Source organism: Arachis stenosperma, chromosome 7 (genome assembly GCF_014773155.1).
Source record: "Arachis stenosperma cultivar V10309 chromosome 7, arast.V10309.gnm1.PFL2, whole genome shotgun sequence".
Taxonomy (NCBI): Eukaryota; Viridiplantae; Streptophyta; class Magnoliopsida; order Fabales; family Fabaceae; genus Arachis; species Arachis stenosperma.
The window spans coordinates 86,881,032-86,898,978 of NC_080383.1; the positions used below are offsets into that span (position 1 = coordinate 86,881,032).

The 17,947-nt window shown below is 30.3% G+C and overlaps 1 protein-coding gene across 1 annotated transcript; it reads right to left on the reverse strand.

Moving 5' to 3' along the window:
- Nucleotides 1–2,089: 2,089 nt before the first annotated feature.
- LOC130940739 (protein trichome birefringence-like 41) lies at nucleotides 2,090–7,867 on the reverse strand. The gene is made up of 5 exons (XM_057868972.1): nucleotides 7,285–7,867; nucleotides 4,967–5,138; nucleotides 3,528–3,703; nucleotides 3,273–3,431; nucleotides 2,090–2,556 (listed from the first exon to the last, which is right to left on the reverse strand). The coding sequence occupies exons 1-5, from the start codon at nucleotides 7,683–7,685 to the stop codon at nucleotides 2,262–2,264; spliced, it is 1,203 nt and encodes a 400-aa protein (XP_057724955.1). The 5' UTR covers nucleotides 7,686–7,867; the 3' UTR covers nucleotides 2,090–2,261.
- Nucleotides 7,868–17,947: the final 10,080 nt, after the last annotated feature.

Below are 17,947 nucleotides of genomic sequence, written 5' to 3' on the forward strand. Positions count from 1 at the left end.
GGAGCCAAGCTGGTTTTGTGAAAATGGTTTTTTAATTTCTTTCATTGGAGTATGTTCATGTTACATGTCATATGCAAATGTGCTTGCATTGCATTGCAAGTCTCATGGTATATGTTGACGATTGAAGAATCTTCTGTAAATTAAATATTATTCTCGTTTTTTATTTTTATTTCCTTGATTAATCATTGACTCCAATCTCCAATGTTTTGTCTTATTAATTCATAACATGTAGGAATAAGTTATAGCCATGGATTAACACTTGTCATATGGTATGATTCAAATGAGATATATCAGTATTGGGAATTTTTAGGGTGAACTAGTAATCAAGTATATATAAATCCATCTCATTTATCGTGTTTCTAAATAATAGTACAAATACTTAAAATAGTTATTAATTTATTACTAATATTGAATTTATTGGTTATGTTATAAGGCATTATTGTTCACTGTGAAGCACGGATTCTCTCGTGGTGTCGGCGTAACGCTGACAAACAGTGGATACTTTAAACGAGCGTATCGGCAGCGTATTTTCTTGCGGTGCAGAATTTTGGTGGAGCGGTCACGAATTCGAACGGGTCCGACCCGATTCAGATATTCATGAGACGGATTTTTCTGCTAGACTGCAAATCTTTAATTAATTTTGTGATTTTATGCCTTGATTAATCAATTTTTTCTTTCTAATTTTAAAATATTCTGTTAACAAGATATAAGAGTAAATTAAAATTTTTTATTTTTTTAATAATTACATAATTTTAAGACTTTTTTATACAATTATATTTATTCTTATGTTTACAATATAATATTTTATTAATTTAATATATTATTTAAATTTTAATTCACAACATAATAACGTATCCTAAATATATCGTATTTAATATTTTATAAAAAAATGTGTCAGCATATCCGTGTCGTGTCATATCTGTATCGCTAGTCGTATCGGTGCTTATTTGCTCATCATAGGTGTGTTATATTTTAGTTCGCTATAATTGGAGACCTAATCGACCCGTAACGCTTGGACAAGAGGCCCCCTTTCAGCCACAAAAAAGTAAAAACTAATTATCAGCTCAAAAAATCTAAAATTGAATACTTATTGCTCCCAAAAAATTTTAGTATAACGGAAAAATATACCTGTCTCTCTTTTCTTATTTTTCCTCTTGTCAAATCAAAATTATTGTCGACTCATGGTCTTTCCTAATTCAATCCAAGTAATAATCCCTAGCCACTCTTGTTTATAGTTTTTATTTATTTTTGCAGATTGGTTTCTCCCACACTGTTTCAAACTGGTTTATTGTTTATATGATTAGATAAAATATTATTTTAGTTTTTAATATTTTAGTTAGGAGAATTTTTTTTAGCATTAAAAAAGTCACATTTTAATTTGAATATTTTATTTCGTTCTATTTTTATTTTCTAGTCAAAATTAAAATTTTTCTTTTAAAAATATCATTTTTTATTATTATTATTTTATTTCTCTTATTCTTTTGTCATTTTTATAGAAATTACATTAACCACCATCATGACCAATACAATTATGATTTTTGCTATTATCTATAAAAAAATCATAAGGAGAAAATGGTATTTTTGGAAAAAGAATTTTAATTTTGACTAGAGAATTAAAATAGGATAAAATAAGACGTATAAGATAAAAATAAAATATTTCAACTACTAGAGACAAAATTAGGACTTAATCCAAACATTAAGAATTAAAATTGTATTTTTATCCTATATTATTTTGTGTTTGTTGTGATTTTATATATAGACATAATTTTACTATTTTAATTTAATAAATTATATTAATATCTAAAAATATTAATACTTGTGAAAATGCTAGTAAATGATAAATAATGTAACATTGTTTAAAGTTGCACTAATATCATTGAATTTGATCTTATGTCAATTTTTAAAAGCAGGGTAATTTTCCATTTAAAAATGTTGAGAATTTCAGTAACAAGCTTTAGTTACATCAAGTCTATTTTTTGTTTTCTGTTTTTTTTTTTTTTTTCAAAAATGTTAGGGGGAGAGATGGAAGGTGTATTTAATTTAAAGGAGCTGGCTAAAGTAGCTAGAAATATGCAAAAAATGTATCATGTATTCCGAATAATATGAATATTCAGTTTAAAGCCCAAGGCAGTTTATTACATTGATAAATGCATGCTTATTTGTTTATACCACCCCTCAATTTTCTATATAAAAATTTCTATAAGAAAAAACCTCCCTCCCAATATAATTTAATAATCAATGAATTATTTTCCTTTACTCTATCAAATCATTAGGTTGTAAAGAATTTCATTCCAAGTATCTGGAACACCAGCTAGACACCAGTGACTACAATCCATGCCATTTGGTGTATAAAGTCCATATAAAGAAGGGTGTCCATCTTTTCTTAGAAGTGAGAGGGTGGTGATGTCAAGAAGTGTTACTGGCTTAGTCATTGTAGCCAGTACACCTTTCAACACCGCCACGGCCTCTGGTGTTCCCCCCGGATATGTTGATCCGGCCACCGGAGTCGTCTCGTGGACACAACTATTTGCCGTTGGTTCATTCCATTGGGTGCCACTGTAATTTCAAATAATAATACCATAGTCATGCACAAGCTTAGCAACTTTTAATTTCTACTACAATCATTTCTATTCTTTTCATTCTTTGAAAAAATAAATTGGATTAGATAAATAGTACGTAAATTAAATATGAAAAGAAGCAAATTGTTTGTCAACTAGCTTGATAGAATATCTTTTATTTTTTATTTGATGGTTAAGAATTTTCACTTTTTAATTTATATATAGAAAGGAGAATGGTGTAGATCGTAGTTATAGAGTGTATGGGTATTTTACGCAGTTATGGTATCAAGAGCAAATCAGACCTTCTGATTTATGTTTTAGACAAATAAAAAAAATTTAATATTAAAATCAGACCATCCGATTTTTGTTTTTAAAATAAAAAAAATTAAAAATACGAATTAGACCCTCCGATTTTCTCTCCCACACAAATAGGACATTTGTGTTCTTAATTTTTTTAATAAAAAAATCGGACAGTCCATTTTCTTCACCTCATAGTTTAAAAAAAATCTATTCCCACATTCATGTCTAGCACCACCCACTTCTATAACCATGCACCACAGAATTTACATATCCAAAAAAATGAGCCTAACAATTTTTGCAATTGAAAGGTAATATAATGTGAGAGTGTAAAATGAGAATTTAAATATTAAAGTAAAAACACATCAAAATTAAAAAAATTATGTATGTGAAAAAAAATTAAAGGAAGGTGCTTACTTGTAGTGAGATGGAGAAATCCCTTGAAAGAAGACCTTTACTTTTGTTGGGTCTACATTAGTGTCCACCCATGCAGCCCATGTTTCAAGTGCTTTTTGAAATGCTTTCATCCGATCCATGTCTTTCATCACTTGACCTCCTACTTCAATATAATCCCATCTAATTAACAAAACAACAAATTCAATTAATTAATTAATAATGAGAAAAATACTAGCAATTATATGAACCACTAATTACTTGAATTAAGAAACTTACGGTTGAGTGGGTCCTCTACGGTACCACCAATGCCAAGTGTTAAAGATAAGCATATCAATCCCTTTCCATAGCTTCCCTCCTTCTATGGAATCAAGCTTCAACACCCTCCCTCTATCTTCTTTTACAACATCAACTAGATACACACTCCTATCTAGCATCAATTTCACATTATATTCCTGAAAATTATTATTTATATAAAAAAAGTATTAGATTATAGGTTATACTAGGTAATTAATGATTTTTTTGAACAACATGAACAATAAATTCTAAAATTGATTCAATTTAAATAAAATACACTCCACTCCAAAATACTCAAATTATATAAATGAATGAGGATATAATAAAGGAAATATATACAATCACACATTAACAAGCCGATAAGGGGTTCTGGTATGATTGATAAAGATGAGGAAAAAGAGCATTATGAATCCTTGTAAGATTCAAACTCCCTTTTGATTGTTAAAGCTTGTACACTAACACTACATCATTGAGTAAATAAAAGTTGGTGGGACTTTGCTAGTAAAAGCAAAAAGAACTATTAATTTATTTTAGCAACAATTAGGAATTTTAATTTATTTTATTAATTCTTTTAAATATTTAAATGAATAAAATTTAAAATATGTTATTTTTTTGAAAATATTAAAAACATAAAAAATCATTTTTATTTAAAAATTAGAAAAATAATTAAGAAGAAGATGCGTTAAGATTTTTAATTGCTTTTCTAATTAAAGATTTATTTTAAAAATCAACCTTTGATAGTAATTATTAATATTTTTATGTACTATTTAAATGTTTTTATTAAATAAAATATGAGATCCATATAAAAGTAGTAAAAAGTTGGATAATAATGTAAAAAATATGATAAATATGTAAAAACATTTTTCTCCTCCTGAAAACAATAGTGATTTTGGAAGGTAGCCATTTGCACCAAGTGACTTATGAATATGGACAAGCAAAAGGGACCACTTTTGAATGAACCATTGTTGCTTACCCTACATTGTGCATACCCTTATGGTGCTACTACAAAACAATCTCTTACACCCACATCTTTTTCCAGAATTAAGAGATTCTTTCTTTTTTCTTTAACTTCAATGCTCAAGTCAGATAATAATAATGATGATCACGACTCTCGAAATAAATTTTTTATATTATTAAATATTTTTTTCATAAAGGATAGGCTAAGTTAACAAACTAATTATAAGAATAGATCATATATATATAGTATTGGAAAATTTTTAAATATTAATATTTCAATAATTTTAATTATTGATTTAATTAATATATATTATATAAATTTTTTATAGTCGACAATAATAGTTAAACTTTTTAGAACACTAATATTTTTAAAATACCTGAAATTCTTTTCATAATATATAATCAAAGTTATTAGAGGAACTGAGGAAATAATCAAATTGAATTTAATTTCTTCTCATACATACCGTGAATGTAAATATAGAAACATATCCAACTCGGTTAATAGTGTAATTGGAATTAGGCACTGCTGCATGAAGCAAGCAAGTCAAAGACTGCCATTGATTTAAGCTAAGTGAGTCACCCACGAACATGATGCTTTTTCCCTTCATCCTCTCCAGAAAATCTTGCCCATTAAATCTAACAAAATAAAATCAAATAAAATAACGAAACAATAATTTAATATCATTTTAAATTAGTTATAGTTTGTATGTTTGAATTAAAGGGTATATATATTCTGCTTTAAAAAAAAAAATTAGCGATTGGATAAATTTGTTCTTAATAAAAAATTTTAAAAATTATTATTAATCTTCTAAGATATTAGACATATTAGTGTTTGATAAAATAAATTGGATGTAGTTTGTAATATTTAAAAAAAATGTAAAAAAAATTAGTCTTTAATTTAAAAAAAAACTATAATTAAGAGATTAATTTGTTCTTATTTATCCATTTATTTTATTAATTTTTTTAACATTTGAAAATATCATAGACTAATTTAATAAATATTAAAAAAACTAATTTATCGAATAAAAAAGAAAAAAGGTGCAGGACCAAAAGTCAAATTGAAAGAGGGTTAAATTGCAATAACATGAAAATATGGGGATTGGTAAGAGTAAAGAAAATATCACAGAAATAAAATAGAATTTCGTCCGACAGCGCAGTAATATTTTCCGAAGAGCGGAAAATAGAGAATGTTCGCAGCCATCCAGTAGTTTAAGAAGATAATAATACTATAATAGTACAAAAAAAAGGACATATTATTTAATGAAATTTTGAATAAATATTGTCAAAACCTTACATTTGTGAATTTTAAAAATTGTGTATTTAAAAGTTGTTTGTTTATTATATATAATTATATACAGTATTTTTGTTAATAAATACATGAAAATAATTACTTTTTTATGTTGTATATCAATAAAAAATATACGACGAAAGAAACTAGTTAAGAAATTTAAGATTAAAATATGAGAATCTTGTTATTCTAAATCTAATCTAGTGTAGGCTGGGGGTGTTTGTTTTGTCAGTGACATGTTAACAAAGCACCTATTTTTAAAACTGCAACACCAAAAAGTGCTTTTGCAAGCTGCACGTGAAGATACGCCAGAATGGCCAAACCAACCGAAACACTGAGTAATTGAGTATGATTGGAAATGTTAAAAAAATAAATTTATTTTAATACGTTTCTAAAACTGATTCATTACGTGATAATTAATTTATGTTTGAATATTTTAATTAAAAGGTAAGTTTAAAATGATATATTATATTTAAAATATCTGAATAATTTATTTTAAATAATTACAGAAATATATATATATATATATATATATATATATATATATATATGAATGAAATAATTATTATTAATTAATATTCAAAGTCAAATAAATAAAACTATTATAATTTTAAAACATTAGTTTATATTTCGGAATTAAAAAGATTAGTTTTGATTACATCTATTTTCCCTTTTTACTTAAACATACTTTTTATTTTTTTTTAAATAAAACTTCAATTCTAGACATGCTCTTGGAATGCAACCTTTAAATTCGCCGCTAAAAGAACCCTTTTGTAAAATTTTCCCTCCATCAGTTTTTTGTTTTTGCTTTTTACAGGCTGGTATGGTGGGGATCATTACCAAACATGCTCTGCTTTGTGTATATTTATACGCTTCGAATTAAGTAGTAACAGTTAAATGGTAACATATTTAGAAATATATATAAACTAATATAACGACTGGAGTTACTAAATATTCCATGAGTTTATTTAGTAATTGTCATAATATATTAAGAAAAAGTATTTTGATTTGAATGAAATTTATATTCTAGCTAGCCAGAAACTCATTGGCAATTAGTGATTATTACTGATACAAGATATATATATAAGCATTCAATAATATTTTAAATATAATTGATAGTCCCCCATAAATGCTTACTATGTAATCTTTTTTATAAAAAAGGAAAGAAATCATTTCCTCCGTATTTAACTGAAACTTTTTTCACTCCAAATATAATTGTCATAAATGCATTCATTTCCAAAACTTAATTACAATCTTCGTTTTTTATCAAAAAAAAAATGAATAACAAAGTAAAAATTTTATTTTTATATAAATTATTAAATAATAATTTAATTAAACATAATAAATTATGTATTTTTTTTACTATTGACTTTATAGAAAAAAAACTGCGTGCGTGAGAGTTGAGACTCTATCTGATTATAATTGATAACAATATTTATTTGTGAAGGATAGAATAGAAGAATGGGAAAGTGGAAAGTGGAGGGTGGTATTTACCTTTGTAAGTTGCAGGCAAGTGGCTGCCACCTATAGTGTGTGTAAATTCGATCAGGCCGCCCATTCCTCTCACAGCTAAACTCCTTCTGTATGAACGGACACGTGGCATTTTTGTACAGTGGGTACGACGGGTCCAACACCCATGTACCCGTGAACAAATCACACTCTCCTGTACTCGAAGCATGACTCGAACCCGACCAATGTTTCAAACTCGTGCTTTTTCCGTTTACTTGCGTGGATGGAAAGAGCACGAGAAAGAAGAAAAAGAAGAAGGAGATGTACGGGGAGAATATAAAACGGTGACAACATTGTTGTGGGCAGTCACCCATGTTTCTCTCTAAGAAAAAGGGAAGAGAAAGAGTTTCTTCTTCTGACATTTTGGTTGCTGAGGTTATGGGCATTTATAGGAGAGTGCGGTTGCATGTGTTTTATGTATGAAGGGACATTCTTGGAAAAGATATATTAAATTAACTATTTGAGATTTCTTTCGCTTTTTATGTTTTTAGTTTAATTAGTTTCATTTTTGGCGTAAGGAAGGAATTGTTGAAAGTTGTGGGAAGCAAGTGTTTGGGGAATGGGGATAGAAATAGAAGGGATGGTAAAACTGGGCTTTCGTGACGCGTTCTTTTTATTGTCTTCGTCATATATGGTGTGAAAGACGGGGCAATGAATTGAAGAGAGAAGGAATAACATTAAAAGAAAACAAGGGCCCCTTTTCTCAAATAATAATAATAATAAAAGATTTTGAAGAGCTTACAATAACTTTATCATTTTTAAGGAAAAAAACAAATAAATTTGTAAAACATGGTAATATTTGATTTGGAGATTTCTTAGGAGTAAAAAAATGTAGATCCAATTAGCAGTATCCATGTTATTTATTTATACAATTGAGTTACACATCTAAGTCTTTTTGCATCTAAATCTAATTAAATAGATTCAACACAAAAATATTTACTCTCATTAAAGAAAATAGTTACACACGTCGAAAAACTCCAAGCGTTACCAATTCAATTCGCGCTCTAATATGAGAAACGATTTTTTGCTCAAACTCAAATCTGCAACAAAAGAAATTTTAAATTTCTCTCAAAATCTCTAAAAAATCTTTCAAATTCACTACAAAATCTGGTAGTACATTTGAATTCATTAACAAAAAACACACAAAAACAAGAACAAAGATTCCACAAGGTACTAAGAAAACTATTGTTATTATGTTCAGTTAATTTCTTGCAAATCTCGCATTTCTATTAATTCGATTTAAGCTTTAGCAGATCGAGTTCGTTCATTTAATAAATCGAGTTTCTCTGATTCCATTTTTTGGTGTTTTTCTTTGTAACTAGGGCATCGAATAAAACTGTATTGTTAGTTTATTGATTCTGATAAATAATTCGGTTTATCTCTTACTTTAATTGAGTTCATTTGTATGCATGCATAAATTTCTTACTGATTGAATGTTTATGACTTTTTGTTCAAAACTGAAGCAATTTCGGTTCATTTGTGAATTGAATGAGGTTCACTTGATGCTACTATTAAGTATCGACCAAATTTGTTATTCCTTAAGAAATTTAGGTTCATTTCTTAGTTTAATTTACGTTTATTTGGTTTGGTTTTGCTTGAATTTGTTGAACTTATTCATGTAGGATTGTTTAGTTAGTTTTTGTTCAAATCTAAACCAAATTCGGTTCATTTATGAATTGAGCGAGGTTCACTTGATGCTACTACTAAGTATCGACACAATTTGTTATTCCTTAAGAAATTTAGGTTCATTTCTTAGTTTAATTTACGTTCATTTGGTTTGGTTTTGCTTGAATTTGCTGAACTTGTTCATATGAGGTTGTTTAGTTAGTTTTTGTTCAACTTTGAACCAAATTCGGTTCATTTGTGAATTGAGTAAAGTTCACTTGATGCTACTGTTAAGTATTGTTCTCCCTTAAAAAATTTAGGTTCATTTCTTAGTTAATTTACGTTCATTTGGTTTGGTTTTCGCTTGAATTTGCTGAACTTGTTCATGTGAGGTTGTTTAGTTAGTTATTGTTCAAATCTAAACCAAATTTGGTTCATTTGTGAATTGAGTGAGATTCACCTGTTAAGTATTGACTAAATTTTTTATTTCTTACAACAAAAATAAAAAGATGACCATCTCAAAAAAGGAGAAGTCGCATTACAATGTAAGCATATACACTTTAAATCATGTGTATTTTTGTATTATAAATATATCATAACACAATCTTTCAAATCCGTGCAGAAAACTCACGATTTGAGATGCTCAACAAGATCGATAGCGAGGGTGTTCGTTGAATTGAGTGAACAAAAGAAAGCTATCGTTGAAGAAATAAAATTCGGTGCGCTGAGACATATCTCAGAACTGAATGTCTCGCACAAGCTCTTGAGGGAATTGATTCTTTCCTTTGATCTCTATCATGGATTCTTGGACACTCGCTATGGCAAAGTCTACATAACCCCTGCCAAGATAGGAGATGCACTGGGCCTAAATTCAGGTGGTATTATACTTTCCATCTTTTACATTTGTATTTTTATTCTTTAAGTAATTTCGGTTCATTCCTCGTTTATTTGAGGTTCATTGGATACAGAAAATGAATTTCATGTGTTCTTGTTGATGTTTGAGCCTTTCTGATTGCTTGTTTAAATATGAACTGATTTGTTTATATTAAAATATTGTAGGGGATCATTTTCCTGAAAAAGTTGCGTACAGCAAACTGAATGAGCAACAGAAGAAGATTGTTGACAGCTTCAAAGGTGCTACTTTGGTGTCTTTGACAAAATCTGTGATTGATATGAGTGTTGAAGGGGTGGAAAACTTGCTGAAATTCAAGACGACTTTCATCATCTTCGTCCAGAAATGCTTCTTGTTGTCGACAATAGTAAGCACAGTCTCCTTGGTCCATAAGCCGCCTGCCCTTCATGTGGAGACAGTCCGACAATGGAATTGGGCGTCTCATGTGCTGAGCTTCCTGATCAAGGGGATCAAAGCCTAAAGAGCAGGACACAAGCTTTCCGTTGATGGCTGTGTCTTTGTGTTAATGTTAATATATTTCCATGAAACGAAGTTTCCTCATTCAAAAACAGATGACGCTCCCGGGCTACCATGGGTGGCGTACTGGACATGGAGGAGACTGGTCGACCAGATTGTCTTTGAAACAAATAATGAAATGGTAAATAAAAAGATCATTTCCCTTGAAATTTTGGTTTAGATGCTTCTAAATTATTGTACTAACCAAATAAGTTTCTGTTTTAGGAAATTGTGAACAGAGCTGAATTGAGGGGGGAGAGATAGAAGAAAAGAAGGGGAAAAAGAAGGAAAAGAAGAAGAAAGAAAAAAACCTTGTCATCTTGCATTCATCTTTGGAAGAAGAAGCTTTTTCTGAATCTAAGTATACTTCTCACCATCACTTATCGAAAACTATCTATTTATTTAAAGTTTTGTATTGTTATTTTAACAAAAAAATTTTGTATGTGTTGCAGAGAATAAGAAAAAATGGAGAAAACACTGCAAAAGAAAAGAAAATAAACACAAAGAATGGTGAAAAAACAAAGCAAAAAAGGAAGATTGTTCAGATGGATTTGGAAAGCGAAACTGAATCCGAAGACGAGTTAGATTCAGAAATGATTATTTTGTTGTTGTAAATATATATTCTGTTTTTATTGATTGAGTCTTTTTGACTGCTTGTTCAAATCTGGAATAATTTTGGTTTATTTCTGAATTAATTGAGGTTCACTTAATGATGTGATAAGTATTGATAATTTCGGTTCATTTCTAAGTTTATTTGAGGTTCATTTGATTTTTTTTTACTTGAATTTGTTGAACTTGTTCATATGTGCTTGTTAAGTTAGTTATAGCTCTGATATTTTGTCAGTTGTATATATTTGATGTGTTTTTGTTTATGATTGAGTCTATTTGACTGTTTGTTTAAATCTGAAATAATTTCGGTTCATTTGTGAATTAACTGAGCTTCACTTAACTGCTTGTTTTCGAACACAGATTGTATGTTCAAATCATTTAAAAATTTTGGTTCATTTATTTTTTAATTAAGGTTCATCCTGATTTTAAATCAAAATTTTTTGTATGAATTGACAGAAGTGAAGAAGTAGAGAAGAAACAAAAAGAAAAAAGAATGAAGAGAAAAAATAATGGTACTGAAAAAACAAATGTTGCTCCGGATGATCGTGACTCAACGAACATGCGATATGATTTATCGTAGATGTAAAATTGAGTTTCTTGTATAAAGTTCTTTTTCTTTTTCTGCTAACTTTTTTCTAAAACCTCGTGTAATTTCTTTGATTTTACTGAATAATATTTATTTTTTTTCTTAGACTGTCGATTATAAATTTGGGCAGCGAAAGTGAACTTGTGGTACAAATACAAACGAGCTTGGCAATGTTTGTAAATGCATCGAACAATACCAAGTAATTTCTCTTAATATTTATTTACTTTTTTCTGCTTTTAATTAGAATATCTTAGTTGATAATTTTAATTTCGTATATTTTTTATTAGAAGAAAATACCCCTGAATCCTCGGTTACAATTTTTAGAAGAAAAAAATGACATGAAAAAAAGTTTACAACCTCTAATTATGTAAGTTAAAATACTTGGTCTTTTAAATTTAGGTAATAATTTTTGTTTAATTATTCACGCAAAATTTCTGTTTAATTATTAGTAGCCCAACATTTGATCCTCAAGAACGAATCCTTGTGGTTCGAGAAGAAATTTAGTCTCAATCTCTGGATACGTGAGTTTTCCAATTTATTTTCCTATTCTAATTAATGTGTAACTTTCACTTGGTGCAAATTTTTTAATTTACTTTTCTATTTTAATCATTCAACATTAACTGCTTTCTTGTTTACCTTCATTAGAGTTCCCATTGCAATCGCTCTTCCAAATTCTCTTGTGGAAGAGATAAAACAACAAAAAACATTTACCTCCATCCCTTCGAAAACTCAAATAGAAGAAACTTCTGTTAATGAGTAAGTTCTAGTTAAAATGATTTTTATTAGTTTTGATGTTATATAATAATAATAATTTTGGTTCATTATTGAATACTTTTCTATTTAATCCAGCTGCCCTCCGGAACCCCAATAGCAAGCTTATGAAGAAATTCCGCCAAGGCAATCGGAGCAAGAAGCTCATTTTAATGTGTAAGTTTTACTTAAAATTCTTTTTATTAGTTTTCATGTTATATCACAATAATTTCGGTTCATTACTGAACACTTTTCTGTTTAATTCAGCTGCTCTCCGAAACCACAACAGCAAGTCTGTGAAGAAATTCCGCCAAGGCAATCGGAGCAAGAAACTCCTCTTAATGTGTAAGTTTTACTTAAAAGTCTTTCTATTAGTTTTGATAGTATATAATATTAATTTCGGTTTATTTTTTTAACACTTTTCTGCTTAATCCAGCTGTCCTCTAAAAACCTAACAGCAAGCCTGCGAAAAAACTTTGGCAAGGCAATCCGAGCAAGAAGCTCCACTGAATGTGTAATTTTTACTTAAAATCCTTTTTATTAATTTTGATGTTATATCATAATATTTTTTTATTATTTCGAAAACTTTCTTCTGTCATCTTGCAGTTCTCTACGTCCTTAGCATTGGGAAGATGATGCACCTTCGTTCAGTCTCGGCATAAGTACCTTGACCTCTCAACCAATAGTAGCATAACTTGAAATATTGGTAGAGGCGGTGATGAATGCTGGGGTGACAGCAGCATTGTAACATGCTGAGGAAACTAGTACAGAGTCGAGTTTGAGCATCCTTAAAGGACATAAGACTCTAGTGAAAGAAAGAGAAATAAAAGACGAGCTAAGGGAGAAAAGTTATCAGTGGATGACGCAAATAAATATTTACAAACAAGGGGCAACCAATGAATTTGAAACTATATTCATGTTGGACTACAAAGTTCATTTAAATATATTACAGTAAAATCTTCAACTATTATTTTAATATTAATAATTTTTCTAAAAAATTTTATTCCCATATATCTAATAAATTTTCGTCCTATAGGTAGTCTCTGCAATGTGCATGATTCTCAACAACAAAAAATGCCACAGATTTGATGAAGAAATATATTGCGTACTGACGGATATTGTGGTAAGCCAAATTTTTTATTTCTTAAGTAGTTTTAGTTCATTTCTTAGTTTAATTGAGGTTTATTTGAATCTAGAAATAAATTTGATGTATTTCTTTTTTATGATCGAGTCTTTATGACTGCTTGTTCAAATATGAGATAATTCCGATTCATTTCTTAGTTTAATTGATGTTCATTTGAATCCAAAAATGAATTTGATGTATTTTTGTTGATGATTGAGTTTTTATGACTGCTTGTTCAAATCTAAAGTAAATTCGATTCATTTCTTAATTTAATTGAGGTTCATTTGAATTCAAAAATGAATTTGATGTGTTTTTATTGATGATTGAGTCTTTATGACTGTTTGTTTAAATATAAAGTAATTTTGGTTCATTTTTTAGTTTAATTGAGGTTCATTTGAATACAAAAATAAATTTAATTTGTTGATAATTGAGTCTTTATGACTGCTTATTCAAATATGAAGTAATTTCGATTCATTTCTTAGTTTAATTGAAGTTCATTTGAATGCAGAAATGAATTTGATATATTTTTCTTAATTTAATTGAGATTTTTTTGAGGTGTCGTCAGATTGTTCACAACATGTATGTTCTGCTTTGGCTTCAGTAATAATGGGAATGGCTCCAATATTAGGAAAGGTAACCTTCTAAATTGAGAAGTTCATAAACTTTGTGAATTTCATCACTTCTCACCGTTATGTACTTAGTTCTCATATATTTCAATAATATAAATTTATTTTTTTCATTTTTTATTGTAACAGAGGAGTGCAATCATAGCTGAAGCAATACCTACAAATCTCCATATCTTTGATTGCTTCAGCCACCACTGAATCTTGAAGACCAAGGACGCCATCTTAAATTGTGATCGGTGTTCAAGAATTACTAGTTTCACATACTATTTAGTATGGTTGAATAATATATTGAGAATTATAGTTGACGTATCAATATATTTTGTTTATGTTTTAAATTATATTGAATTGTTTGTTTATTATAGTATTTTTCTTTTAATTTGATAATACGATGAACTTGTTTATTTTTTGAAATATTATAAATGTTTGAATATAAGTTAGATAAAAATTTGTATTCATTAAATTTATATTGTATGAAAAAAGTTTTATTTTGCAATGAAAAAATCTAAAAAAAATTATGTTTTAATTTACTGACAAATTTACAGATACATTTTCTCTCTGTAGTCAGAGTTTGGAAATGTTTTCCCAAGGCTCTAATTACCAATGAAAAATCTGTCAAAAAATTTGACACTAGTTACTAACGAAAAATCTGTCAGAAAATCGAACGATTTAAGCGAAATGAAAGTGATGATTACCGAGAAAAAATTTATCAGTAATGAAAAAAATCTGTTAGTAAATTACCGACAGAAAATCTGTCAATATCTGACGGTTTTTTATAGTCGAAAGGGGACCATTATCGAGAAAAATTATGTCGATAACGGAAAAAAATCGGTTGGTAAATTACCGACGGAAAAAAATCTGTCGATAAATAATTCTCGACAAAACTTTTACAAAAGAATAAAATTAGTCGGTAATTTTGTTGGTAATAAAAAATCAGTTTGTAATGAAAACCAAATATGTTTGTAAATTCATTTGTAATAAGTAATTTTTTAGTTGTGAGAGTGGGAAAGAGAGATTAAGGAGAAGGAGAGGGAGAGGTGATGGAAGGTAGGGGAAGAAGAGGAACAAAGGGATGGAGATTGGGATCAAAAAGAAGATGATGATGATGTGGGTTGAGTGATAATGTCACGAGACAGTAGTGGTACCACATTAGTAGTTCGGCTGCTGATTCACGCTAGAAATAAGTTGAGGGACTAATATGTCGCTTAGAATTTAATCTAAAAGTTTAAATTAGTGCAATTAGAATTTCAGGAGTTAAATTGATGTATAGACCAAATCTAAGAGACCATTTTAAAAATTTAATCCATTCTTATTTTTTCAAAAAAATTTACAAAATAAAGAAAACTAAAGATTCAAAAATTTATTTATCATTAAATATTTCTTTACAATTTTCAACTATATATCAATTCAAGAAATACTATGGATAGAAAAATAATTAACAATAAATCATGCATGCAATATATATTATTCGTTCTTATCTTTATTTCAAGATGATACATAATTGTGTAATTATTGTACATTATTAGAGATCGAGGATAATATCTATATATGCCTTTTACAGTTTCCATCAATATTATCTTCGATTCTACAATTATTAATTGTATTTCGCATGGAAAAAATATAATTGAAATATTAACTCAAATTACCCTACTTTTGGGAATTTTTTTATTTGTCTGAATGATCCTACTTGTAAGTAAGGAAAATGAAAAAGAGGTAAGTGAGATGCTGTGACAGCTGACCTCAAGTTAGTTAGGACGAGTAAGCAAGATTGTTGGAATTTTGTTAAATAGTTAGTTTTTTAAATAAATGACCATTTGTATCCATGAGAGTTCATAACGCTGACATTTGTACCCATCATAGATTGAAACTGACTTTATAACCATGAAAAATGAGCTCCGTGTGACAAAAGTAACCTGACTTGGATTGGTACTTGCTTCGGACTTGAAGGGTCCTACATGGCTCTCCGAACCCTCCAAAGCCCAATGTTGTGTTGATGGAGACTTGAACGATTACGAACCCTAACATGCCGCCGGGACCGGAACGCCGCCTCATTCGTCTGCCATTCATGGTACCGGGCGGAGGTGCTCACCCGATCTGATCTCTTCATCGGAAACTGCTACGCCGTTTCGCCACACCGCGCCACCTCCCGCTTCCGCCGTGTCCGGTTCCTCACCGTGAAGGGCAAGCCTTGTTTTGCGGACTTCGATCTGTTGCCGCTTAACTGGGGTGCCCACTTCTCTCCCTGGGGCTCTGCACTCGCCGATGCCTACCCTTGGCTCGAGAAGCTTCACCTGAAGCGTGTGTCTCTCACTGATGATGACCTCAACCTTATCGCTCGCTCCTTCCCTTCCTTGAAGGAACTCGTTCTCGTGTGCCATGAAGGTTTTGGGATCGCGGGAATTGGCGCTATTGCTGCCAACTGCAGGTATTCGCTGTTTTTATCTATATTGGGTTCTTGTTTGATAAGGAAAGGTTGCATATATTTGTGGCATTGTTGGGTACTGGGTATGCACTCTAGGTGTTTGTACATTTGACTCTTCATTGTGTGGTATTTGTTTGTTGTGTTAAAGGGGTTTCATACCTTCATTGCCTTGTATTGGCAGGTTGATGAGAGTGCTTGACCTTGTGGAGTCTGTGGTTGAGGATGCTGATGAAGACGAGGAGGTGATGGATTGGATATCATATTTTTCGGATGGTGAGACTCATCTAGAGTCTCTTGTGTTTGAGTGCGTTGAGTGCCCGGTGAATTTTGAGGCCTTGGAGAGGCTAGTGGCTAGATCACCTTACCTAAAGAAGCTTAGGTTGAATCATTATGTTTCCATTCCTCAGTTGTACGGCCTGATGCATCGAGCTCCACAGCTCACCCATCTTGGGACAGGTTCATTCTGTGCATCAGATGATGTGGCTGTTGGTGATCAGGAACTGGATTACTCATCTGCCTTTGCAGCTTGCAAATCCCTAGTTTGTTTGTCTGGGTTCCGGGATATTTTGCCGGATTAATCCTTGGGTTCGACCTCTGCTAGCTATTCCTTGCACGTTCCTCTTTCACGTTTTCGTACTGATGGCTTGCTACTGCTCCGAATGGCGTTTCTGTCTTGGGAATGACAGCGTTGAAAGCCGTAGTTTCAGGGTGATGGCTTGGGAGTGTTCCAGACGTCTTCTCCATAGTTGGAAGCAAAACGACGATCTCTGCTAGGGCATCCGCAGAGTCCCGCGAAATTTGCAAAATTTTGTTCAATCTTCCTGCCCTTACTAAAAAAAATTGTTTAATTCCACGTTGATTGGGCTTTGGGAGGTTCGGAGAGCCACGTAGGACCCTTCAAGCCCGAAGCAGGTGCCAATCCAAGCCAGGCTACTTTTGTCACACGGAGTCCATCTCTCATGGTTACAAAGTCAGTTTCAATCTACGATGGGTACAAATGTCAGCGTTCTGAACTCTCATGGGTACAAATAATCATTTATTCTTAGTTTTTTCTTACATAGTGTAAAAAATTAGGATTTGGATCTGTAAAGTTTAAATTTTACTTTAAAGAGTAAAGTGTGATCTCTCACCATTGATTTCATAGGTGGGACCAAGAATAAATATGAAAGAGAAACTATTCAAGGGTAAAAGATCATATTTTATTCTCTAAAGTGAAATTCAAACTTTAAAGAATGGAAATCCAAAAAAAAAATATATTAACCGAAAGTGTAAAAATATAAAAAAGCTCTATAAATATTGTGTAACTTCACTATTCATATTGCTAAGCATTCAATAATGCAATTTATAATTTCTCTCCTGCTCTCATTTTCTCTCAATCCTAGTGCTCTAGCTCTGTTCCCTTAAACCTGGTTTAATACCTTTACTATTGAACTCGCTAAAATTGTCTCTAAAAGGATATATTCATTTAATATAGTTTTGAAAAAAAAAATTACCTGATTCTTTTTGGGGCAAATGTCGCTTC